The sequence below is a fragment of the Oreochromis niloticus genome, linkage group LG9 (assembly GCF_001858045.2).
Source record: "Oreochromis niloticus isolate F11D_XX linkage group LG9, O_niloticus_UMD_NMBU, whole genome shotgun sequence".
Classification (NCBI taxonomy): Eukaryota; Metazoa; Chordata; class Actinopteri; order Cichliformes; family Cichlidae; genus Oreochromis; species Oreochromis niloticus.
The window spans coordinates 18,240,607-18,268,177 of record NC_031974.2 but is presented as its reverse complement, the minus strand read 5'-3'; the positions used below and the strand labels follow the sequence as shown (position 1 = coordinate 18,268,177).

Sequence of the window (27,571 nt, the reverse complement as noted above, 5' to 3'; positions counted from 1 at the left end):
GAATTTGATGCATAAATGCATCTGGAAAAAAGATAGAACTTGATTAAAGTATGAGCCACGAGATGGTGAGCTGAAGTTGGGCCAAAACTGTGAACTTTTACCGGCGAGGCGAACCGGTATCATCAGGGAATCGCACCGTTGTTCTCACCGGTGGACTCCCAAATCCATGTTTGAGACCCTGAACTAACTTCATGCTAGATGTAGCTTTATATAAAAACAAGCACGTTTTCTTATCTCACAAAGCAAATGTGTACATTTGTAAAATGCCTTAACTGTACTGCTGTTGGTGTTCCTTTAAGATTGCATTCATTATTTCCCTGCTGTCCACTTATTGGTTGCAGCTATAGAAAGCTGATGCTTCTACTCTACCTTTTCCCCCCCCTCCTTCTCTGTCCTCTCTGACCTTCTCATCAAACACATCAACGCCCAATGCGAACACACACACACACACGCACATGCACGCACGCGCATTTTGCCACAGCAGAGAGATTCCTGTGATAAGGAGCTCTTTAGAGGCTTGTGTTTGCCTCCTCTCTTTTTGTGTCATGCTATGAAAGGGATAATGAAGATATCAGAGTTTCAGCCTGTGTAATAACCCTCGGGTATGTCTGCACCTGCTCTCTGCTGCACATCAGAGTTATCTGTTGTCTCTAATAGATCACTTCAAAGGTGCATCTTTCACCCAGTGTATCATTCACATGGACAAATTTAAATTTTGTCCCTTTGGACCTGGTTTTCTTTGTTTCTTTTTTTTTTTTTTTTTAGAAATTAAAATATCTCTGCAGTTTGTTTGTTTTTTATGCCACAGGTATTTGGCGTCACATCCCTGTGTGTACACATGCATGTGCACCCGTGTCGTGCACATGCGTGCGCGGTGCTGGCTTGGGAACAGCGTGTTATGACTCCAGTGGGGCGGTGGTGTGCGAAGCATTGTAACGTGTGTGCGAGGAGGAGATGCCAGCACCACAGGCCCCTCTCTTGGCCGGGGTTCCTGACTCAGCGCTTCCTCTCCCAGCTCATTGGCCCAGACACAAACTTCCTGGCAGAGCTTCAGTGCGGACACTCTAACCTCATCACCCCACCTCCCCCCCTTTCAGCCAGCTCCTTTGATTATCCCAACCGCTCGTCATCTCAGTTCCAAGCCACCGGCGGTTGATGTCTTCTTTCAGCGTCGCTTCTGATTGGGCGACGCAAGCGCTGTCCTCAGCCTCCCCCAAACTGATAAAACCCGTCATCGTCCAGTTCTCAAAGGACTGGCCGCTAAAAGGACTTTGCAAATCGTGCGGCCGAGGCAATCCCGCTCACGCTGTCAAATTTTAATGTACTGTACGTCGCCAAGATGCTGCTCATGCCGTGTTCTCATCCTTATTTTTGTTTGTGCTCCCCAATTTCATGCTCGGGTAAACGCATATCAGTTGTAGATTGGCTTGTCACCTGTGGTTGCATTAACATATAGATGGAAATGTATTTAAATCCAATCAAGGAAGCTGGTGGAGATCCACCAGGGCAAGGCTGGGGCAAGTCCAAACTGCTAGATTAGGATGAGGGAGGGATGGTTGGGGGGGCAACAGTGTGAAGGGGAGATTGGATGTCTAGGATTAGAGCAGCATTAATGCTGATAATATTGTCTTTATTAATTGCAGCCAGCAGTGAATGCTGTGGTTAAGAAAGTTAAATGTTTTAATAGGCTAAAGGGAATAAAATAATTAGTTAAAGTGGTGGAAAGAGAAACTGAATAACCAGCAGCAAACTGTAAAGTAATTTGGAATTTACCTCATCCTATATCTGAAATCGTCTCGCTGTACATTTTACCTGAAATCTCATTTAGCTTTCAGGTTGTTGATGAAAGTCGTATAGAGTTCATTTGACTTTTTCCTCTTTGGATTTGAGGCTTTGTGCCTGCAACTAACAGCGATTCTAATTACTGAGCTTTGCACTTGGACTTTTTCAAGAGAAGATCTGCTGTTCCCGCATCAGTTTGACAGGAGACATTATCCTAAAGCCGGAAATGTAAAAATACAATCATTTGTGTCTTTAATGACAAGTAAGTGAACCATTGGGTAATCCATCCATCCACTTTCTGCTGCTTATGCAGGGCCAGGTCACGGGGGCAACAGCCTAAGCAGAGAAGCCCAGGCCTCTCCCTCCTCCAGCTCATCCGGGGAATACCGAAGCGTTCCTTGGCCTGCCGAAAAATTTAATCCCTCCGGCCTACCCCAGGGCGCCTCCTCCCATTAAAACATGCCCAGAACACCTCACCAAGAAGGCATCCTCGTCAAATGCAAGGTTATTGCATTTGCATTTGACGAGTAAGTGAACTAAAACTAAACAAAAAACTAAAACTAGATGTGAAAAACCTAAAATAAACTAAAATTAAAACCAGCTTTTTGAATAAAAACTGAAATGATTTTGTGAACTTGTGAAGCTAACTAAACTAATTATTAAAAATATAGAGAAAAATATATTTAGTTTTGTTACAGCTTGCCTGTTGAGGCATTGATGAGCATGTTTATTGAGACTGGAAGACTCCAAGACTGTGATTCATCTGCTTTCAAAAAGTCTTTCTTGTAATACCTGTGCTGAGACACATGCAATAACAATTAAAAAGACTAAAACTAACGCTGAGACTACTAAAAACTAAACTAAAAACTAAACTGAATTACAACATGCACAGATACAAGCAAATATTTAATAAAAGGTAAACCGAGGAACTGGCTGAGGAGGCAACAACCTCAGTGATCATGTGTGGTTTTAAAATCAGAGCGAGGGACAGTCAGGAGACCCTGGTTAGATGGGAGAGACCGTCTGCAATGATAAGGTCTTAAAGGCCTGTCTCTGTAGAGCTTTATCTTTAGTAACAGGATTTTAAAGTGGATTCTGAATTTCACTGGAAGCCAGTGAAGGGATGCAGGAGTAGGTGTAATACAAGTCAATTGCAGTAATCAAGCCGAGGGAAAAGTTCCAGATGATGGAATGACAGAAAAGGTTTGTTTTTTTGCAATATTTCTTAAGTGAAGGAAACAAAAGTGGGTGAGCCAAAGGCGTAGGCCCTGCTGGTCCAATCCCCGGCTATTTAGTTTGACTCCTCCACCCCTGGATGAATATTCTAATAACCTCAAATCACTGCAGGATCTGCTGATGAGACCTACCGCACAGTTCAGGTGAATGTTGAGCCATTCATCTGCCTCAGCTCAGACGTGTTATTTGGATGTCTGGTGTGAATAACTCTCTTGGGGTCATTCCACAGCATCTCTATTAGGTTAAAGTCTTGGCTCTGACTGGGCTTCTCCAAAAGGTAGATTTTTAATTTGGTATATTAACTCGTGCGCCTCATCCATCTTCTGTTGAGCTTCAGTGGGCAGGCAGCCACCCTGATATTATTATGCAAGATACCTTGATAGACTTGGCGGCCCTGAAAACCTCTATGCTCCCTCCATCGTAGTTCACTCTGGGACTGTGTTCATGTTTGTAATTAAGCTGTATCCGGCGCTGGATGTTCTTCACGAACAGCTCGTTTCATCAGCCCTCAAAACATTTTCTCAGCAGCGTTTAGGAAAGAGCTGCAGCTTTCTCTGTGGTGTCCTGCCACGGACAGCATGCCTGTTCGGTGATTTTCTCATGACATATTTACAAACAGTGTTAACTACCTCCAGTGGTTCATTTAAGTCGTTAGCTGCTTCTCTGGTCTTCTAATTCACCTCAATGAGCAATCTGCAGTATGTGTCAGTCATCTCAGTGGAGTGCCTGCTCTTAGGGAAGCTCACCCCAGAACTACACTGATAGGATTTCTAGACACTTTGGCTGTGGTTCTGTCGGTAGTTAAACTGTTCATGTGTGACCTTTACCAGCTTTATGCAAATGAGGAGTTTTTGATTGGAGCTCTTTTGAGACTTCTCGTTCGACGTTCACAGATGCTTCTTATGAGAGCTCTACCTCACACCTCCGCTATCGTTGTCTTGATTGTACTCCAGGTTGCTCACTCCTGACTCCAATTAGCTTGAGTTGATGTCGTTAACCTCAATGATCGCATGTTTTTCAAACCCGCACTGTGAGTCTTTTTCGGTGTAGGCGAGAAAGTTGAAACATACTAGGGTTTTGTGTTTTTTAAGTACTGTAACTTTATAAAAATCTGAACATGTTTTGAAAAAAACCCCAAATTATATATCATTGATGTTGTTTACAACACATGTACTCACCTTTTCTTGCCATTGCCTAGTGCGGTAACTAATGGCAACATCCAGAAGTCATAATATGCTGACTGAGGAAAGTGTTCCAGAAATTACATACGTACTGAACAATTTTGCACCATGCAATTACCTTGAAATACCAACCATCAGTGCCAGTACAGCCTTGCATATCGAAGCAAGAAGCAACATCATCATCAACTGTATGATCTGCAGTAACGTCTGTGTAGGTTCTCAGTCGTCCAGGTCATGGTAATCTAAGGAGCTTGGAAGGAAAAGCGACTGGACTTCTTCAAGAAACTTAAAGAAGTCCAGTTGCTTTTCCTTCCAAGCTCCTTAGATTACCTGCAATAACTGAAATGACAATCTTCCCCTTCCAAAAAAATAAGCATGTCTTAATTTATGATCCTTATAAACCATAGAAGAAATTAAGCTCATGCATAGGTTCAATAAGGAGATCTGTAATCACTCATCTTCCTGCTTTCCTGGGTGTTAAGCTTCTGTTCTTTACATCAGTACCACTTTCCCATGATGTCAGGCTCAATACTGACATCTTGTTCAGTCATCTTCTTGGCCGCCTTCTTTGAGCCAATCGGCCACCACTCTGCGTGGTTTAAATCCGTGCTCATTCTCACTTTCACACGCTCAGTCGTGCAACCCACCTCCTCCCCATTTACACCTCCCCAAAGTTGCTCAGAGCTCCATCCAAGCTTCGATCTTCATCTTCACCACCACCAGTATCTAAACTTCAGGGGGTTCCTGTCCTAAATCCTGTCACCTCTGGGATTTTGTTCTGCCATGACGGGTCATCAGAGTCTAATTGCCAAGTACGCTGTTTAATTTCTCCATCTCAATAAATCATGTTCAGTTCTCCCAAATGATGTCTCCTTAATGAACTGGGCATTTCAAGCAGAACTATGTAATCAGATATTCACTGGCAAGCAAGGATTCTGCCCAGACCCTACACCCCTGCTTCACCTGCTCCCCAATGACTCCGAATGGACTATATATAAAACTCTCTTGTGTTATTGGCCGTCTAGTCTGGACAGATGTGAGCAGAGCAGCAACCCATACTTTTGCACTTATTCTGTTTTAGCTACACAGTGAGTCAGTAGCTCTCCATTGATAAATTCCGACATTATGGCCCTCATCTTCCACGTTGAAGCCTCTGGGCTTAACATTTCTTCTGGTGGAAACCCTGCACTGTGAGTAATGTTACACATTTGTGTGTCTTTCTAAGCTGTTGCTACATTTGAAGAAACTTTGCAAGTTAAACATCATGCTCACCCTTCTTTCGTTAAATCTCCAAGAGTTGTCTTCAGCAGTGGAGCGTTACTCCAGTGTTTTCTCTTGCTTTCTTTTCTACGAGTTAATGCTGATGTTTTTATCTCCCTGTCATGTTGGACTTGGGGCCAGCTCGATGCTACGTTGACTTTGTGCACCACATAAATGTACGGCTGGGCCCCATTTTAACTTCCATTGATATCTCAGTGCCCAGCTCGGTGCCTTAGTGTTTTGGAGACAAAGTCATATTTTTTTGTTCTTCCTCTTTTGAAAGCTTTACTTAAGTATGAAAAATTTGTAGCTATTTTTAAGGACATTAGTTTCCAGTAAGTTCTCTTAAGGCCCTTCTATACCTAGATTTCATATGCAGGCTTTAGTGTTACCTTTAACTGTCAGAGTTTTCACTGGAGGACATTTTATTTGTATTTTTTTAAGGAGTGCCCTGGAGTTTGGTTGAATGGTTGGAATAGTTTTTGGCTTTTGTAAAATCGCAGTTTAACACCTTAATCTTCTATTGTTCTTTAAATGTGGTCGGAAAACGGCTTATAGGTGCATTACTAAAACTACCAATCTTTGCTCAGATTTGACAGATTCTGTAGTTTCCATGCGCAGGTATCATAAAAAGCTTTAAAAAAAAGTTTGCATTTTTTCAGAGTTTTAATTCAGACACATCTTAATTAGTATGTTGTCTAAAGATAGTTTTTTGGTTTTTGATATTGCGTGCCAAGAGTAGTTTTTAATATTCTGATATTTCTGACCGCACAGCTGTTTGATTATTTATGATGGCTGATTTTTCTTTTTCCCAATCTGCCTTACACTCACCACTAGTTTTCTGGATTATATACATAATCCCTTAGTCTACTATCACAAGGTGTAACTGTCAGCCTTAATACCATTATTATCCGATAAACAGTGCCTGCCTGGCGAGTATTAAACTCCACTTTAATGTGGCTGTGCATGTGACCGTGCCGTATGTGTGACCTTAGCAATGAGCTACCCGCTGCTGTGGCTTCCCCTTTACTCATTGAACACTGATTTTTATTTGCATTTTTTATCATAGTGCTGTAACGATCACCACAGGGCTTGTTAAACGCAAGACCTTGTCACTTGTGCTATTATCAGTCTGGCTCATTTGTGCAAGAGCAACACGTCTGATGAAGGGATAGCGTGAGTCCTGTTATAGTCAGAGCCTCATCTTTATTTCTGCAGTGTCGTCACCTATGCCAAATTTCGTTACTTCCTGTTTACTGAGGTAGGAGCAAATGCATGTTTACGATGAAGGAATGCATGCATAGAGTTGCGGGCTTATGGTTGGATGTGCTCATGCATCCGCTACTGTATATTCTTCTATCTCAAGGTCAGCGGCAGGTCGCTGTGCTGATTGGATTTAGAGAGCAGAGGAGGGAGTGCAGACTGCAGACAGACGTGATATCTTCTACTCGACACAAGGATGAATTACAAGACAGCAGGCCCACGGCACAGACATGTAAAAGGCCCAAACCACTCCCAAAGAGCCGTACACCAGAGAATAGCATTCATTTTTGTGCGTCTTTGTGATTCATTGGTGGTTTGCAGCTATTTTCTTGGCTGATCATTTTAATCGTTTGCCTTCCCATATGGTTATTTTGCATCAGTAGTTGTTCTGTGCCCCTTTGTTGTTGTTTGAAGTCTAGTTATTTAAAAAAAAGACACAGATTTAAAGTTTTAGGCTTGAGATAAGGTCCACAGTGGAGCGCCTCGGGGTCTGAAAAAAAAGCCAATACTAAAATACCTTAAACCTGAATTCTTTCTCATGGTCAGTACGGGGCATTCTCTGTTGAAGCTTGTTTTCCGCCACTGAGACAAAATAAGGAAAGCGCAATCAATAACTTGAAATTTCAAGTTGGGTATCTTAAACTTGAGTTAATAAGCTCTGCCAATCAGGAAGCTCTGATTGGCAGAGGATTTCCTTGCTAACGAGTAAAGCTTCCAGGAAAGCAGAAGGCGCAGATGCAGGCACACTCAAAATCAGGTAGTGGCAGCACCAGTGAGCTACCAGTGTAGCGCAAACATGAACAAATTGGCGCCAGGTTCTTCAGCTTTGAATGCCTTCTAGCAAATGATGACTTCATAAAAGATGTGAAATCACTGAGTTCATGTCGAACTGTTGGACTGCTAAAGTCTTCTGCCTTATGCTTCAGAGTAATAAGAAAATGTGTAGCTTCACAGAGTTTCCTGATTGATAGAGTTAAAAGAGCTAACTTGAAAAAATCTGATTGCAAAGATAAGAGTCGTATTGAAATCTCTGGGAAAATGACCCTCACGTAAGTTGGTACACATCCACACTAAAAAGTCTCCCAGTAAATTGGCTCACTTGCTGGTTTGAAGTCTTATTGATTACAGTGCGATGTTTTTTTGTTAAATCATGGTTCTTGGTGGCAGTCATAAGACAATAAAGCAGGGTTTGCTATAGGGTGGGCCAACTTGTAAATAAAAAGCAACTGTACGAGCGAGCGGTTTCTCTCGGTTTTATCGACCCCACGCTTGTGCGGAAACAGGAACTCATAAATGAATGGGTGATACAGTGGCTACTTCCATCTTTTTTATACAGTCTGTGTTGGTAGACCTATTCAATAATCTATCCACAAGCTGACAGTTTTGCAGGCAACTTTCTGTCCGTACTTTCCACGTATCACAGAGCAGATTTCACCAGAGGATTAAGCCCTGCCAGGATATTCGCCTAGAGAATCAGAATTCACCTCTCCTGATCAGCATCTCTGGGGCTAAACCTGTTGTTTGGCGTCAGCAGCAGGGACCGGTCTGGTGAGCACACAGAGGACACAGTGTCAGTCATTACCCTGATGACTTTTTAATGGCTGTCTGATTGGACTCTGCCAGAAATGACATGCCCTTGTCCCGTTCTGTTTGGTTTTGTTTACTCGTGAGCTGATTATTTTCCCGCCACGTACAAGCGCTCTGACGTTACTGCGAGACAGAACTTGCTGCTAAAAAGTGGGTGATCCGTCTGTGGAGAGTTTCTAATCAGGCCTGTCATGCTTTGCTCCCAACTGACGATGACTCAGGGATAAGAGTGTAGGGGGTGGGCACTGCTCTCCTGCCATCTCCGTGCCAGTGAGTGAGATCTGGCCTGACACTGTGCCCACTCTCCTTCCTCTGGGTGTCAGTCACGTCGAGTCGTGCGCCGGACCCCTCAGCAGGAAGCCTGGCTGTGAAGAGGGCTGCTGAGTGCGCTTTTTAGTGCAGGTTGATGTGCTCTGCGGGTGGAAGTGGCATGTCAGACCCCACAGCCGTCTGTCGTCCTAGTGCGCGACAAAGGAGCTGGGAATGAGCTCATGGGATTGCTGTCGTCATGCATGCGGATGGCTGGCAGATCTCCTGCATCCCTGATGCTCATGTACAAATGCAGAGACTTCACCGTGCATATGGAGAGTTTGGCATACACTTATTTGTAGATCCCTTCAATGAGCCTTTTGTGAGATTTGTAGTGAAATCCTGCTGAGATTAGAAGTGCAGAAACACTCTAAATCATTGTCACTGGCAGCAGCTTTGTGATCTGATGAATTATATCTCTGTTATTTGAATTATGGCCACGTTAAAATGTCAAAAACATCAAAACACAATCACATTTCACATTGTTTGTTTGTTTTGTTTGTTTTTTGTTCTTTTAGGTCAAGACAAAGTCCAAAACTGATATATTCAGGTGGCCAGGATCACATTTTGTGTATGGACACTTGTTCTTTTGTAGCAGTAATTTCTGTTCTTCAACAGTTGTTTTTGGCCCGGCTCACACTTGATCTGTTTGTCTCAGTCACTGTTATTTGAAGTACATGAATCATGCAATACAGTGTCAAAGAGATGCCAGATAGCTTTCTCGAGGCATTACTGCAGAGTGAGACAAAGTGAGAGTGCAGTTAACTTTGATTTTGGATTTTATTTCTACAAAGAAGGTCTGTGCCGCAACCTGGAGCTCTTTATTTTCAGAGTTGTGCGAGTCAGACTGGAAAAACGTCCTCTGGCACTTTCTCCAAGTCTGCAGATTAAAGTTATTTAGTGTTTTAATATGAATATGAATTTAATCTTCTGCTGGGAAAAAAACTGCAAGTAATCACGTATTGTGTCAATTATGGTTCCTAAAAAGAGACAAATTGCACAAAAAATTGCCATCCAGCATCCAGCTGCACATGAGATGAGGTAGTATCATCACATTTAAAATGCTGGAACATCAAGTTTTTCTTTTTTTTTGCTGTGAAAATTCTCAAACAGGCAGTTATTATCTACAGACTGTTCATGGCAACAGTAATATTTCCATTGAAAATAAATACTCAATAATAACCTTTGTTAATACACTCTCCGGCCACTTCAGCTCCTTATAAACACAAATATCTAATCTGCCAGTCACATGGCAGCATCCTGGTGTCTTTAGGTGTGCAGACATGGTCAAGACGACCTGCTGACGTTCAAACTGAGCATGAGAACGAGGAGGAAAGGTGATTTAACTGACTCTGAGTGTGACACAGCTGTTGTTGGTCTGAGTATTACAGAAACTGCTGATCGACTGGGATTTTCCCACACGGCCATCTCTATTGTTTGCAGAGAATCGCCTAAAAAAGACAAAATATCCAGTGAGGGGCAGTTAACTGCTCATTAATGCAAATATCTAATCAGCCAATCACATGGCAGCAGCCCAGCGTATTTAGGCATGCAGACATGGACCTGCTGAGCTTTAAACTGAGCAATTTGGACAGAAAAGTTCCAAAAATGAGGAAATATTCTGGGAGCGGCGACTCTCTTGGCGAAAACGCCTTGTTGAGACAGAGGTCAGAGGAGACTCCTTCGAGCTGATAGGGAGGCAACAGTAACTCAAATAACCGCTTGCTACAAACAAGGTACACAGTACAGCATCTCTGAACACACAGCACATCAAACCTTGAAGCTGAAGCACACTGTAGCACTCCTGTCAGCTGAGAACAGGAAGCTAGAATTTGCAAGGGTTCACTAAAATTGGTGATTGATCGGCCCAAACCAGTACCAGTAAGATGTACCTAATAAAGTGTCCTGTGACTGTAGGTGTATTGAATTGCATGTAACTTTGCAAAGCTAGCCTTACATGCTTATTACTAATGTGAGCCACAGCGCTCAGACATGGTTGTGATTGAACTGGTGAATCAGATATTCAGTAAGATAATACAATAAGAGATAAACAGATACACAGTAGTGGTAATTTTTGCTCTTGTTGTCCAGCTCTAGCCAGACTAGTCCCTTCTGAAACGATGAAGAAGCTGATGTAAGAGGACACTGAGTTCAGTCGGAGCAGTCTGTGGGCAGACTGAGAGAAAGCTTTAACCCCCTGCAGTGTTTTCCCCCTGGGACTCCCTCCTGCCTGACTACAACCTGCCCTCCCTCGCACTATTGATGCATCCGTGACTCGGTGCTGTGCTCTGACATTGGCCCCTGCTAATGGCTCACCGGTCAGCAAGCAAACAAGACAGCCAGGGTAGATGTTGTTTGCCTCTCTCCTCGTAATTCAAGGTGTGTGTGCAAAACAGTGACTGAATTATGTAGATTTCTGGAGGATAACACATGTCTCTGCTTTGTTTTAACACAACCAAAAATGTTAAAAAGGATGAACAACACTGAGTTTTACTCTGCATACGGATTAAGACATACATGCGCTCCCCCTGCTAGTGGCCTCACAATCATTTTTAACAGATAAACATCATCTGCGTTGCCTGAATCAGACAGGGGAACTTTTAAAATGGCAGCTCTGCAGAGGTCACGGAGCAGTCGCAGCCTGTAGTCAGACCGCGCAGTGATCGAGACTTTATAGAGCAGTAAATCCACCCAGACTATCCATGAAAAGGTGTGGGAGAGAAGGGGCATTCTCACCAGTGAAAGTCAGATTAGAAAGAAGGGTTTCATCCTCACACTCAGCTCTGTCTGGCTCAGGTCCAGCTGCCGAGGCGCTGCCAGGAGCAGACCATCGGCTCTGACATGGCTGAGCCGGGTGAGGATTCAACACTTTTTTTTTAATCACTTTGACTGACGTATTATCTGTGGGCTTGACTTGCACCTCAGAGTCTGACCTCTGTATGAAGATAATTAAAGCAACACTAATTCGACAACAATAATTGGTTTTAAAAAAAATGCTCTCATGAAAGATGCAGGTACCTTTTGGGCCAACGTGACCCAGTTCCTATTCCATCACCTCTTCATCAAAATTAGATTAATGATAAAGAAGTTTAAAACCGCCAGTTTCTATTAAAGCATTGCTACTGGCAGTTTGACACATGCATTCTTTAATACAGCATCCCATTATGACCATTAAACAGTAGCTGGCTGTGGATTTGTATAATCTATTGCCTTTCAGATTTTGACATTTACAGTCATTCTAAATCCTCCATCAGGTCAATTAGTGTAATGTTTGAATGGGAAATGCTGTGAAATAATACATGTACAATAACAGTACAGCTGGGGTTGAGTTAAATATCCCAAGTAAGTCTACAGTGGATGGAGTGTTACCTTATTAACCGATGCCAACAACAAAATACATGCTTTATTGCTTCTATGGGACTAAAGTGCATCAGTCCTGAGAGCTACCTTGCAAAAGACAGACCTGCTAAGGCATGGGTGGGATATTAATTTTCCCAAGGGGCCACATGAGAAACTAGGAACGTTCTGGATGTGTGCATCAATGAGCTAAACTCATTATTAATACTATCTCTTTATAAGCTTATTGATGCGGCCCTCCACAACAGTGCCAGTTTCTCATGTGGCCCCCGGGGAACATGAAAAGTCCACCCCTGTGCAAAGACCTCTACAGTGCAAAAGGATCCTCTCAGATTGTTGTGTTTGGCAGAAGATGAAATGAGCTGCGTGTAAAGGGTGCGCAAAGCTTTGATTGAAGCCGGTTTAAATGACGCCTCGTGTTGGGCGCGTCAGTAAATCCCCCTGGCGGTGTGTTTTTCGCAGGTCAGGCCACATATGAATAATGTATTGGGAGACATCTGACTGAGAGGCTGGTTAAAGGTGGCGCTCTCTCTAATGACAGCAAACAAGCTCTCTCCCTGACATTTCCAAGGAAAGGAGTGAGACGGAGAGAAAAGGGGGGTGAGCGAGGGAGCTAATGGCAGACGGGATCAGGGGAGTCAGAGGAGTCTTTCAATTCAAAGCACTCAGTGAATTTGTTTGGATACAGTGTGTTGAAATGTGACAAGATAACTTTGTCTTTGACACACGGTGTGACATCCACGGCAGCCGTGTCGTAACTACAGCTATTTGCAGATGGATTAAATTATTTAAAAGCGTCTGTCAAGATGAAAATAATGGATTTGTTCACTGATTTAAACCTTTCTGTCATCTAGGAACCTTTAGACATCTACCTGCAGAATGATGAAGTTATGCACAACCAGTTACTACGGATGAAAGACTTTATCACTAGTAGCTAGGTAATTTATACCAACTCCTTGAGTTGGCTAGGAGCTCTTTTTGACTTTCTAGTGTTTTGTTTTGGGATTAAAGGTTATGAAAGCGGTGAAACAAATCTCCATGGTGCCTTGTTACCTCCCACCTGGGCTGACCTGCTGCCATAATTACTGCTGTTAAGGTTTCCTTTTATTACAAATAGAAGTATGATAGGAAGTTGAGGAGGTGTTGTAAACGTGCAGCAGCTCAGTGCTTAAAGAAAACAGAGATGGTGAATCAACATTTGGTCAGACCACCTTTATTCTTCAACACAACCTGAACTCTGTTAGGGAATCTTTGTTGTCATTTCTTTAAGTAGTTCCAGGAATGAACTCATTCAGATTTTTACTGACAGTTTTCTAAGCTCTTCTTCTTCTGTTGGTTGTCTTTTCTTCTGATTTCTGTCAAAATGATCCCACACTTCTGCCACACTGCACACTCCATGCCTGATCGTGTTGCATTGTGTGTGTTTTTTATTGTACTGGCAGTACATTCAAACCTTAAATGTACATTTGGAGGCTACTTAAAGACAGACCACAGACCTTAAAAGAGTAGCTTGATCTTCTGCTATACTGACGGCCACATTTTTAGCCAGATGAGTGTAAGTATAAATGCAGGTAAAACATGTTAGTCTATAATATCTCATTCAACATTTTACAGCAAGTGCACATTCTAGGTAACAAACCTAAGCGGTAATACACTCATTTAGAATCTTGTTTTTGTGAGTCAGTGTGGAAAACAGTATGTTCTGCCTTATAATTCAAAATAAAGTTATAGGGAATAAACGCAAACTTTAAATTAAAACATGCTGTTGGTTCTTTTATTTTTAGTCGTGGATGTATTTGAATGTATTGGTGCTCATCTTCTAGAATTTAATCTTTGACTGCATTGTCCTGTTTGAATCCCAGAAGAAGAAGCAGATCGTTATCACCATAGGAGCATAACTTCCAGTCTGCAACTTATACTTGATCTGATTAAGGCTGCTGCGTTTTGCCCTTGGGCAATGTCTGTAGCCTTGCATGGAGAGAGATAACCCGATCTCCTCTCCTCTAGCTCAGAGTCCAATTTAGCAGCTCAAAACTATGAATAAATCTAACACTCCATAATTGAATTCTTCAAACAGAGCAGATTTTCAAGGTTAGGCCCAAATGCAAATCCATTTTTCAGGCTGCACAATGAAAAGTCATTTTCAATGATCTTAGGAATAAAATATGTCGTGAAGCAAGGAAAACAAAGTACTTAGATATATTTTTACAATAAAGGAGACGCACAAACATTGTAGGAGACATGAAGTGTGATTCACGCCCATTAAAAGTCTGTCTGTTACTTAAATACCATGGTTATTATTGTCTGACAATGAAATGCATTATGAATAAAATGTATTTCCTTCTTTTCTTTGTTACATTTTTCGCCCTGCACATGCAGCTGAATATACTCAAAAATAAGAGGTGTAGAACTGTAATTAGGGCTTGCCGCTGTATCGTCTCTGGCAGTGTGTTAACCAAAACAAGGCTTGTATCAATACTTATCCTATTCTACCTTCAAAAGGTGCCCTGAATTATAATTTCCATTAATTGTTCGGAGGGTTAGTTAGTATTTATTCAGCATGGTTTCCCTAATTATTTCTCCGGACGTGTTTTGTCGTGTGCATAATTCGTCATTCCTCTGGGACAGTGTTGTGAGTGGGTGTGCTGAGAGAGCCGGCTAATAGGGGGGAAATGGCATTGAATACCAATGCACAGAGCAGTCAGTCCTTGCAGAAGAGGCCAGACACTCTGTTTGTGTTTGTTGTGTTCGGCTGTGTGTGTGCGCGCATTTCTGCTGTCTGTGCATGGATGCACATCACATATCCGTGTGTGTTTGAGTGTGTGTGCGGTGTTTGCTGCTCTGTCCCCACTCACATCCCGTCTGGATCGAAACCCTGCCCTTCCTGTGCTAAAATAAACCCACCTTGGGAAGTTGAGGACCTTGCACAGAGCGCTGAGTGTTACACCTTTTGATTTTTCACTGACTTGTGTCTTGCTTCTTAGATGCAGCGAATGAATTTGTGCCACACGTCACAGTAAAACCATAAAAGTTTATTTCAGTATAATTGTAGCTCTTGTTACATTTCTTCTTATTTTGAGAGAGATCATTTGGCCAAAAACGTCCATGTATTATGGTTTATCTACATTTAAAACATCTACCAGTACCAAATACAAGAGCATTCATCTGCTCCGATCATTTGCCCTCTGTGTTTGTATATGTAATTATAACTCAATAAGAAAATGCACCCAATGAACTGATAATACAATTAAGAAGTGACCTATAGCTACATTTCAAAAACTGTCTCAACCTTGAGTTTTAAACGATCCCATTAATGATTGACTTTGAGTTCTGCGGGTGAGGAGATGCTCGTATTGATCCTCTAAAAGGAGAAACCGTCTGTCAAAGGAGGTTTTATGAAAACACAAATCCCTATTGAGCCAGCCTAAGTTACAGAGGCCTCACGGGGTTTCTCCACACCACTGAGCAATCCAGCAGCCTTTCTAAAGTTACCTCAGCGAACACAACTCAGCATATTTACATAAGGAAACCTGGGCACTTAAAGGACTTGTCCTTCTTGGCTTAAATCCACAATTGTATGTTAACTGAGCAGACTCGCTCAGATTAAAGTAATGCATTATGATGAAAAGTTCCAGAAAAGTAACTGAGGGGACACTGTCGTAGTAGTTTCGAAGGTGAAGTTGAAAGAGCTTCTTTACTATAATATTTATTGGCTTTTGAATGACTATGACACATTTTTCTCTGTCTCACTTCTTCCTTTCACTTTCTTTTACAGCTCATAGTGGAGAAAACCACAGACTTCCCCTCTGCTGAGTTCTCTCTAGTGGAGGATGTGGCTCTGCACTTTACCTGTTTGATGGACAGGCTGAATGAGCAGCGCCTCTTCCAGCCTGACCTGTGTGACGTTGACATTGTTCTTGTGCGTCAGCACAGCACCTTTCCGGCCCACAAGGGTGTGCTGGCAGCTTACAGCCCTTTCTTCCACTCGCTTTTTGCCCAAAGCAAACAGCTGCGGCGGGTAGACCTGTCGCTGGATGCCCTGACCTCTCAGGGCCTTCAGCAAATCCTCAACTTCATTTACACCTCCAAACTGCTGGTGAGCAGCCGCACTGTCCGCGACGTGCTCAACGCCGCTACCCTGCTTCAGATGAGCGACATCGCAGCCTCCTGTCACGACCTTATCAGCAGTCACTCGCTGAGAACCACCTGCACAGATATGGCCAATCAAGAAGGGCATGCCAGCAGTGAGCCGGCTTCTGTAGCGATGTCCCCCAGCCAGATGTACCGCGAGATCAAACAGGAGTCAGAGCTCGGCAGGGTGTACACGAGAGAAGGAAACAGCCCTTTTTCTGTCAGAGTAGAAGAGACGGGCAAGACGGCTTCTCAGGCAAAGCAGTACTACCAGAAGGAGGAAGGCTTGGGAAGTGGGGCTGGCACAGGTGTGGCTGGTTTGTGTAAAGTGGAAGGAAATGGAGAGGAGTCAAAGACAGCAGATGGCCACGCCTCCTTCAACAGAGATCAGATCATCGTCGAAGTCAACCTTAATAACCAGACTCTTAACGTCTCAAAGGGATCAGAGGGCAAATCGGCGACTTCTACAGAGACTTCCACCATGTTTGGCCGCTGCCGTAACAATCAGCAAGACTCAGAGGGCGATGAAGAGAATGAAGTGGAGAACGATGATGCAGATGGAGAAGAGGATGTTGACGACTTGAAGAGGGGTGACATATTGGGGCAAAGTAGTGAAGAGGAAGATGAGGAGGAGGATGAAGAAGAAGAGGAAAACACCCTCAACATTCCAGGCTTGGAGCAGCCAGCCATTATGGATCGACCTCGTCGGGGCACCAGAGCCTTGGCTATGGCTGGTACCACTGCCTCTCTGCGGCAGACGCTTGCAGAGGCCACGCTGGCCAACCAGCGGCAGGGCGGGAAGAGGGCGCTGGACCCGGAGGGCCTGGGCCAAAAAGTGAGGCTGGAGGAGAAGCAACATTACCCATGTAAAAAGTGTCCTCGCATCTTCAACAATCGCTGGTACCTAGAAAAACACATGAACGTCACTCACAACCGCATGCAAATCTGCAATAACTGCGGAAAACGCTTCCTGCTAGAGAGCGAGCTGCTGCTGCATCAACAGACTGACTGTGAGAAAAGCATCCAGGTACGATTAAATTATAATCATTGTATAACTTATATGCTTGGGGACTATGTCTTTCAGCTAACATAATATAGATCTCTGAGTCTTGTTTTGGGCAGTCCAGGTGTCCGTTCCCGGACAAGCCCCCATTATTATGCTAGGTCTAGCTCAAATACATTAAAGTTAACTGAAAAGATAAGTCAATAGGATGAAAAATTGGTACAAGTGACCTCAAAGGTGCTGCAGAGTGGACAGCGAGAAAGGCAGGGAAGGACACATAAACAAGGAATCTACCTATATAAGCTCAGCCAACAAGCTAGCAAAGGTGCTTGCCCGTCAGATTGGAGCTTGGAAAACTAAACACGTAGTAGGATGTAACAGCAATAACTAACCTTAAAACTTGTTACTTCCTGGCAGTGCTAGCTACAGTTGTCAAAGTAATATTTTTTGCAAACACTACATGGGTAAAAAAAACCCTAAAAGACACTTTTTTAAAAATAAATTAAGGTTTAGCTAAAGGTGTGAAGCCAAACCTATGTGTTGTTTGAATCGGTTAAACTAAATATGACTTTTGTTTGTGGTTATTATACCTGATTTTTGTCAGTCTTTTTTGTAGGACAGCCCTCACTTCACACCAGAACTGTTCCTTTAAGTCCTAGCAGTGCTACCTGTTCTGATATCAGTTTTATTTTAGGAAGTTGTTTTATAGAAAATAAAATAAACTGTCTTTTAATGCATAATTGTTATTTTGTTTCTAATTAATATATGCATAATTGCAATCACTAAAACCAGTTGGAGTCAGTAACTCAGTCAAATGGCAGTCAGTAATAATCAGTTCTGATATGTCTCACTACCTCCACTATTACCCCTCGGCACCGAGCAGCTGGACTCCTGCTGTGGTTTTGAAGATCATTTGCTTCTTTAATCTAGTGACTCTAATTGCTTTTTTGCTACAGTGCATGCTCAAGTGTCTGTATAAACACACACACACCTGGATTGTATTTGTAAAGACTGTTCCAGATCACAATCTCTTTAATATCTCATCCCCAAGTAAATTCCAGTAATCATTCCCCGCTCGCTCTCGTGTTTCTTCAAGTGTGTGACCTGTGGCAAAGCCTTCAAGAAGCTGTGGTCGTTGCACGAGCACAACAAGATCGTCCATGGCTACGCCGAGAAGAAGTTCTCCTGCGAGATCTGTGAGAAGAAGTTTTACACGATGGCCCATGTCAGGAAGCACATGGTCGGTGAGTGACAGTAAAATCAACTATCCAGGTTGATCACTTTGTTCCCGTGTGTTTCTTTAGGCTTCCCTTTTCCACATCCCACTGATTGTTTGGCAGGATTTGTTTTGGGTGTTGCTTTCCTTTTCCATTTTCTGGAGAGATAAGCATCTTACTTCCCATATGGGCTTACCTCACTCTATGCTACTGCAATTTAAGGGGTTCCTATTATCCAAGGACTATTAATAATATGGTCCTAATGAGCCACTTTCTAGTATAGGAGAGATTGGACAGACATATTCAGACTTAAGATGGAAGAAAAAGATGAGATGGACCCTTTGCCCTCAGCATTTATTTAGTAAAAAATAACCTCAGTGTTGTTCCTTAAATGCTTTAGTTTAATTTTAGTCATGAGTGGCTCAGTATTGAATCACACAAACTAAGCATGCTCTGTGTTTGTGCCTTTGTGTAGCCCATACGAAGGACATGCCATTCACCTGTGAAACGTGTGGGAAATCATTCAAGCGCAGCATGTCCCTGAAGGTTCACTCTCTACAGCACTCAGGAGAGAAACCCTTCAAGTGTGAGGTTTGAGCTCCTTTTATACACTGCAGCTCTCCACTTTACTTGAGTGATGAGGTAGATTTAAAGATATTTAAAATTATTGGCGCTAGGAGTGTCATTTAAATCTGAGAAATTCACAGGTTGAGATCAAGTAAACCATAGTCAGATGTCCAGATATGCCGGTCTCAATTAAAAAACACTGATTGTTTAAAAAAAACACACATATATCTAGTCAGAGCGTCTCTTAAGAAGTTAGAAGTATAGATGAAATTATTTCAATGAAAGAATGTCTGTTCAAGTTCAGTTTGGGATTTTTTTAAACAAGACTGTGACAAAAGACCACCAGCAGGTAGTTATTCAATACTGAAGCGTTCGCTGGGTGCTTACAGTGACATCATAAATTAGTTTAGGTTGGCTGAGCATAAAGACAGAAAATGGGGAAAATACTCGATTAGATCAGTCCTTGATGATAGAAGTCTCAACTGGCTGCTGATTATGTCTAACGTTCACCATACAGGTGTGAGAGCGGTATTAAAATCTACTTGTTTAACTCTTTGCAAGAAAGCATATTTTAAAAAATATCAACTTTTTTTATAAATGAAAACTGAACGCCATATCTAATAGGTTCACAGGAAGGTAAAAAAAAGGGCAGTTTTGATTTGGTAGTACATTTTCCAGTCTTGCTCAAGTCAGTCCCAGTGTGTTTTGTTGAAAAAAACATACACGAGTTCTGCTTTTTCTCCACAATAACTGAAGTACAACCTGTCGAGTCCATCTTTGACAACCAGCTGTAAAACGACTTTGTGTAAAACTGTTTCCTGTGCGCCGTTTCAGAACTGCAGCGAGCGCTTCCAGTACAAATACCAGCTCCGCTCCCATATGAGCATCCACATCGGACACAAGCAGTTCATGTGCCAGTGGTGCGGAAAGGACTTCAACATGAAACAGTACTTCGATGAACACATGAAAACACACACTGGTGAGTCCCTTTCTTTTGGTTGTGTTCATGTTGCTTCAGAGCAGAGCAACATTTGTTTTAAAGGAGCATTTTTTATATATATTATTTATAAATATTGCAGAATTAAGCTGCAAACACTGACATCTTTGTGTCTATGCAAAGCTTATTTGCACACCCAGCAGATGTGAAGCCCTATTATTGTTCATGTTGGAGTTTTGTGGCCTCGCCGTATTCCTTTGATTTAACTCAGCTTTGCTCTTCAACAAAACTGCTGAGAGAAACGCGTGACTCTTTAGCTGCTTGATTGTTTTTATCTTTTATCCGTTTGTTGCCGTGCAAGTAACATCAATTGGACTATTAGAGTTCTTTTACTGGAAACAGCTGCCTGCCACAGCTGGAAGAGATTCTGGTGGAGAGCATTCAGAGTGAATTAAAACAGTCAAGTCACAGGCCATAAATCAAAACTATGTTCTGAAAGATACTGAAAAGGTCAGAGGAGAACTGCAGAGTTACTGCAACCAGCCGCCCTCCACGTCAGAGTCATTTGATGTATTGCGAATATAAAAACACTGATTCTGCGGCATTAAACTTAACGATGCATGTTGAGAACGTATCGAGCAGGCGTCTTTTGTGTCTCCCGTTTTGCAGGAGAAAAGCCGTACATCTGTGAAATCTGTGGGAAGAGCTTCACGAGCCGGCCCAACATGAAGCGCCACCGCCGCACCCACACCGGAGAAAAGCCATACCCGTGTGAGGTGTGCGGCCAGCGTTTCCGCTTCTCAAACATGCTCAAGGCCCACAGGGAGAAGTGCTTCCGCGTCACCAACCCCATGGTTCCCGACGGCAACGGTGACCCCCTGGGCCTCGACCGGCCCTTGGCGCCACCCGCTGCGGACTCTTCCGGTCAGGCCCAGCTGGGCACGGCACTCCCTGCCACGTCCGTGACTACACCCGCTGCTGCCTCTAGCCCCCACCCCCTCCACGGCACCCAGCTGTCCCTCCCCCTGCTGCACTCCATGGGAGGGCTGCCTCCCACCCCGCATTTACCCCCGCCGCCTCCACTGTTTTCTGCTGGTAGGATGAACTCCAACAACTAACAAATCTCTGTAGCATTGAAAGCACTTTGTTACTTTTTGTTTTATTGTTTTTCTTTGAGCTTTTAAGAGGACTCCTGCAGAGGGAGAGTGATGCGCCTCAGTGACATTTACACAGAGGGGAAGAACAGAAAAAAATGCTACATGGAGGCCTCGTCAAAAAAAGAACAAAGAACACACACACATACAGCTACCACAGTAATAAATAATTATTTTTTACTCTGTTGAATACAATAGATAACCTCAGAGTCCAGTAGGACGTTTCATCGTTACTTTTCGACTCATAAATTTCACAGATGTGTCCTGGTTTGATTTGAGATTTTTTCTGACAACTCGCCTCTCTCCAGAGCCTTGCACAATGCATTGATTGTAGCATCTTTTACGAAATGGGAGGAAGCGCTTCCTAAATCTCCACTCATACTGGGGTCATGAGTCGAGGGAGAACCACGTGATAATGAGAAGAAATGATTTATTTTTTGTTCTCGGCCAAGATGTAGCGAGCGGTTCTGGTCAGACCCAGCAATAACCAAATGCTGATTTGTCTTTGAGCGTATACATGTATATGGCGTTGCCAATAACCAAATCCTGTTAGCTCACCTGCTATAGTTAAGTAATGTAATTCAGCATTTATAATCGATCCTGCACCTTACATTTAACTCCAGTGATATTTAAAGTGTACTCCTAACCGTCTTCGTTTTTATTATTGTGAATAGTGTGTAATTCGTGGCACGTTACGTCATTTCTTTTGATTTTTCTCTAAGGACTTAAGGAGAAGTCGTGGCGCGTGGAGAGTCGGCCGTGCAATGCAGCGTGTGGTGTTCGTGATGGTGTGTGTGCGTGTTTGAGATGTGAGGCAGAGACTTGAGATAACAATCCTCAGATCAACGTTTAGCTAATCAACATGCGAGCTTCCCCGAGTCAGGAGATGGAGTAATTTGTCGACTCTAATCTTTTTTTTGTTTTTTGCTTTTTTTTTTGGCTTACATTAAGCAGGCGTGCATCGTCTCCTGCGAGATCTGGCTCTGAGATGTTATGGCACTTTTCTGTGACTTGTTAGTAAAACCTGATGTACTCTGACCTACAATATACGTGTAGGATGAAATTCAATGTTACTGTTATTTACTGCTTATTTTCCCAACTAAACCCTGTCTATGTGTTAGATGAGTGTAGGGAGAGCAATGTTCAGAAAAACGTGCTTACGTAGCCGAATCAAATGGCCACATTTCATTGCAATAACATGTAATCCGTGTTGTGAAGTGATAAATACTAAATTAGAATCTAACAATTAAAACTCTTAAAGAGTACTGGCAGAGATACATTTTGGCGGCCACTAAAAGGAGCCCTTAGTGGCGAATTATATTATAACAGAGTGATTTATTTTTGTTAAAACAGTAACTTGTAGCAGCTAATTAAAACTGGGGAAGCGCAGCGTAATACCCCTGAAAAAAGGCTTTGGCTCTGTGTACACTTTTGGCTATTGTGTGTCATAACTCTACCATAGGAGATCTGGAAAAAAAATCAAGATCCGAGTATAAACTGCTTAAAGGAATAGGTTGGAATTATCTTTATTTGCGTTCTCGTTGAGAGCTGAATAAGAAAATTGGTACCACTCAAATATCTTGACTATTTCTTAACCTGCACACCATAGTGACCAGAAATTGTAAGTTTTTAGTACAAATTTAAGATATTTTATTTGTGATTTTGGGGTCTTTGGATGGAATTTCATCTGTACACTCACTGGCCACTTCATTAGCTATACCAGTAAATTGGTCATTAATGCAAAGAGCTAATCAGCCCATCACATGGCATGTAGACATGAGGTCAAGTGGTCAAGTTCAAACTGAGCATCACAAAGCTGATTTGAGTGACTTTGAACATGGTGTGGTTGCTGGATTCAGACTGGTCATAGTATTTCAGTCTGAAAAAGAATATAACATAAAGTAAGCAGCAATTCGAGGCATCAAATAGGCACTTGCTGCACAAAAGGTGTGCAGAAGAGCATCTCTTAACATATTAGCAGCAGAAGACCACACTGGGAGGCACTCCTGTCAGCTAAGAACAGGAAACTGTGGATACACTGGCTCACCTTTGCCATTTGGATAGCAGGGAAGAATTAGGGATAAGGAACATGAAAGCATGGATCCATTCTACCTTGGTGCTGGTGATGTAATGGGATGGTGGATATTTTCTTGGCACACTTTGAGCTCCTTAGTAGGAACTGAGCATCATTTAAACACCACACCCTACCTCAGTATTGCTTCTAAGCATGTCCATTGCTTCCAGCAGAATAACATGCTGTTTCGAATGATCTCAGACTGGTTTTTTGAACGTGACATTGAGTTTATTGTAGTGAAATCCACAGTCACCATATCTTAACAGAGGTCCAATAGAGCACCTTTGGGGTGTGGTGCAACAGGAGACTCATGTCATGGATGTAAAGCCAACAAATCTCCAGCAACTGTGTGATGCTGTCATGTCAATGTTGAATCTGTGCCATGAAGAATTAAGGTGGTTCTGAAGGCAAATGGGGTCCAACAACAACTAGAAAGGTGTAACTAAAGAAGTGGCTCGTTAATGTATTTGCACAGAAAATGCAGAATCTGTAGGCAAGTGACGAGGATTTCGGTACCAGAATCATTCTGGTTTTCTTCCAGTCATCACCAATTCCCAAGAAAGAAAGCATATTCCAAAATGCAGTTTCAAAACCTTCGTCTTTTATCATTTAGTCAGCCTTTAGGAAGCCGTCGCCTAGATGTGCTGGAAGTGTCAAAATACTGTCAGTTTTCCCCAAAGATTAAGTTAGCAGACTAGCTGTTGGTTTTCCTGACTGGGAGAGTGTCACTATCCTCGGTTTTATATCAAATCAATTTAAGAGTGGTGCCAATCGCTTCATTTAACTCCTATTTGAAAATTAAAATAAGAACTCTTGTTTGACACTTCAGTCGATTTTGTATTCGTATCAGTCTCTGAATACGCGCTATCATTATGCTCCCGCTCACTTTATCTACTTATAGCCTAATTGTAGTGTGGCATTAACCTGTAAATATTGTTAAGATGTGCTTCTTCCTTGTGATTTATTCCTCATGTTTACATTCGGAGAGTCAGTTGAATGTGCCCCAAAATGTGTCCTGGCTGGTACTACGGAAAGTTGGAATTTGTGGACATGCTTTTGTAAATGTAATAAGCTGTTTTATATTTAAAAAAAAATAAGCACCTTCATGTAGTCTTATGTCTAAGCTCACCCCAGATGTATTTCTTCAATTTCCACGGTTAAACCGTTAGGGCCACGTCACACCTAATTTAATAATGGTACACTTTGTGTTTTTCTTCATGTGTCCGATACCTGTTTTGTATTTTGGTTTGCTGCTTTTGTACAGAGTCCTGTTTGAGACTGCCCTTTAAATGATTTAAAAGTGTAGAGCTCTTGAATTTAATGTAACTGAACAATAATCTGGCTGTGATTACAGTGAACTCCAGGATCGGAAGTTAGCTAGAAATGAGACATTTGGAGCACTGTGAGGAGGTAATGGCCAACAAAGTCAAATTAAACTTTATTGTCATTTGTGACCATACAGCGAATAGAGTTGAATAGTCTCCCTAATTAATGTGCAGAAGAATCTAAAGACAGTGCGCACGTCTATAAACATGCAGAATATGTATTTAGCCCTATGTAAACAAATGACAACAAGAATTGCACAATGTATGTATATATATATATAAAAAAAGATGCCAGTTAAGATTTAATCTGGTAGGCTGATTGTTTAGTGCTGTTGCTCTCTTGTGGCAACTCGGTAAACTGCACTCTCCAACCCTTAGATGTACATTAATGTTCATAGTATGTGTCTCGTTATCGTTGGAGAAGCATGTAAAAGCTCAAAATTGAGATTTTTCCCACTTCCCTGTTTTAAGAAGCACTAGCCCAAGAGAAAACATTGAGATACCATGGTTAGAGGTTGTGTGTTTGCCTTACATATGGAGGGATTTGAATGTTTTTGCGTTATGGATAGTGACAGTAGCTGATGGTAAAGGAGGAGGTATAGTAGTTTAAACTACTGATTTATGCACTTTCGTTTTGTTTGCCACACTACCCCAGATACAAGTGTTTCCAGATACAAGGTGAAAATGGGTAGTAGACATCGTAAATTCCAGCATTAAATTCCTTTGTGATGGTTTTTTTTTTTTGTCTTATTTTTTTTTGTCCAGTGTTGGTCTGAGTTTGTGGTTAGTAAGTTGCACAGGTGTCAGCCCAGAGACTGACCTTAGTTTTGTTTCCCAGAATAACTTTACTTGCTTGTGGTGTGGCATGTGGCACACCGAGGATGAGTCTGCGTTATGCGTCTCTCAGCTGGTGTTTCTGCATTCTGGTCAGCCTCTTTTATACTGTCCCACTGTTTAACAAGTATCCGTGACTCTTCCTTGAGGGTGCAATCAGCGCAGGCAGTTTCTGACTGGTTTGCTCACTTCCATTATCAAGAGAAATTACTCTTAGGTGTTTCCACTTTGCCTCTGTTGAAGGGACTTAATATGCGACTCTTCTTTTCAATTGCATGAGAAAACATACAGTAAGGACGGAGTTGCCAAATTCAATACGAGAAAAACTTTTAGTGCACTTTATCCTGCAGTCTAGTGGAGATACAGATATAGTAGCAGTTTCCTTGATCCTTCCTTTCCTTAAAGTACTTCCTTACCTAAATATGGTAAATTATCAAAATGCAGTTATTGACGAAATGTGTCCTTGGCAATGATCGGTCCTCTGAAGTGAAATTTAAAGAGAAAAGGGACATCAAAAGTGTACCTGTGTGGAATCAGACCAAGAAACCGGCTCTAAATAAAGGCTTCCAAGCATGCGTAGGATAGGAAATCAAAATTCATCACACTGTTCATATTTGAAAGGATTTGATGATATTTAAAGGTCAAAATAGTGTATTTGTGCTAAGAATATATTTCCTTTATAACTCTTGCACATTGTATCAAATATAGTATAAAGTGGAGGACACAGTAACCAGAGGAATTTGGGTATAAAACTCTAAATCAGTGGTTCTTAACCTGGGTTCGATCGAATCCTAGGGGTTCGGTGAGTCGGTCTCAGGGGTTCGGCAGAGCCTCCGCCGTGACATGCACGGCTCATTTTGTGCACCAGTAAAGTAAGAACCACTGGTCTAAACTGACTTGTTAATCCTCCTTTGTTTGTGTTTGTGAACTAGTCTTCCTTCAATCCAGCTGCAAAGATAAAGCCCGTCTGTGACATCAGAGCAAGACTTCAATGAGCTGTAAAGAGGAAATGTATCAGATATGGACATTTATTATCCCTGATATTACCTAAATTGTGAAAAATGGATTAAACAGGCTGTTTTATTTTTTAATAAAGTGTTTTACAGTGAAATGGCAGTAAAGCTATGATTGTTAGACGTGAAAAGGGAAATGTTGCACAGTGTGCAGGAGTCCTGTATTCCAGGCAGGTTGACTCTATGTATTTTGATTAGCCAAATTCTAATTTACTAAGGCTAGCAGCCAAAGGCTTGTATTAGATTAGGCAAAGGTGGACCTGTCCTTGTCCTTAAATGAAGGTTTGTCAGTGATTAAGTGGGTGCCTAGACACCACGGTGACTGTGCATTCTGCATTGCACCCAAGGTTGCCACATAGCAAACTGTGAGAGTGGCACTTCAGAGAGTGCTCATGGGATTACCAAGTTACGTCTCTCTCTCTCTTTTTTTTTTCTTTTGAAAGCTGCTAATGATGAAGTGTGTATCCAAAAGAATTTTATTCTGTGGCCTTCACCTTCAAGAAAAGTGTTGGGAATATTGCTGTCTTATTTTAGAAGCTGAAACTCGTGGTGGATATTGGAGAGAAAGTATTGTATGTGACGGTTTAAAGCAAATGTATTTCTTTTTGTTCTTGAGTAAAGAGTTGATTTTTTTTCTGTTAAATCTGTTAGTGTTTGGGTAAACACATGGAGCCTCAAAACTGACATATCTAATGATACCAAAAAGTAGCATTGTTAGTGCAATACAAATTAGAGTTTAAGAGGTTTTACTTGCTCCAACCACTCAAATATGGACAAAAGTAATTGACCACACTTCTTAATATTTGTTCTGGTGTTTTTAGTCCCATTGCCACAGGTGTATAAAATCAAGCACCAAGCCATGCAGTCTGGCTTTACCATCATTTGTGAAAGAATTGACTATTCTAAAGTGCTTACTGAATTTAAACAGCACGTCACTGCTGCAACAAGTAGTTTGTTAAATATCTTTGTTCCTAGACATTCTTCAGTCAACTGTTAGTGGTATCATTATTATTATTATCATTATAAAGTGGAGGTGTTTAGGAACCAGAGTAACTAAGTGGGCCATTAAGTGGTGGAAGACAATGTTACAGAGAATAAACCTCCTCTGGCATTAACATCAGCACAAAAAACTGTGTGCCAGGAGCTTCATGGCACGTTAGACCTACAGGAACTCCTGTAGGTCTAACGTGTAGGTTGCCCAACAGTCTATATTTGGTTGGGTTCCTAAATCTTTTATGATATGCAGCTAATTATCTCCCAGTTTTCACTAATGCCGCACAAATTTTCACTAATTGTGAACAAGAAATTGAACAAATGTCAAATTGATTACACTTATAGACA

At 42.1% G+C, this 27,571-nt stretch overlaps 1 protein-coding gene across 1 annotated transcript in view; it reads left to right on the top strand.

The window, feature by feature from the left end:
- zbtb47b (zinc finger and BTB domain containing 47b) overlaps positions 1–27,079 on the top strand; it is a 30,609-nt gene extending 3,530 nt beyond the window's left edge. Inside the window, exons 2-6 of the mRNA XM_025910325.1 lie at positions 15,751–17,133; positions 18,206–18,353; positions 18,802–18,917; positions 19,728–19,872; positions 20,500–27,079. Of these exons, the coding sequence (XP_025766110.1) occupies positions 15,751–17,133; positions 18,206–18,353; positions 18,802–18,917; positions 19,728–19,872; positions 20,500–20,948 (2,241 nt within the window). The 3' untranslated portion in view covers positions 20,949–27,079. The remainder of the gene's footprint in view (positions 1–15,750; positions 17,134–18,205; positions 18,354–18,801; positions 18,918–19,727; positions 19,873–20,499) is intronic.
- The last annotated feature ends 492 nt before the right edge of the window (positions 27,080–27,571 follow it).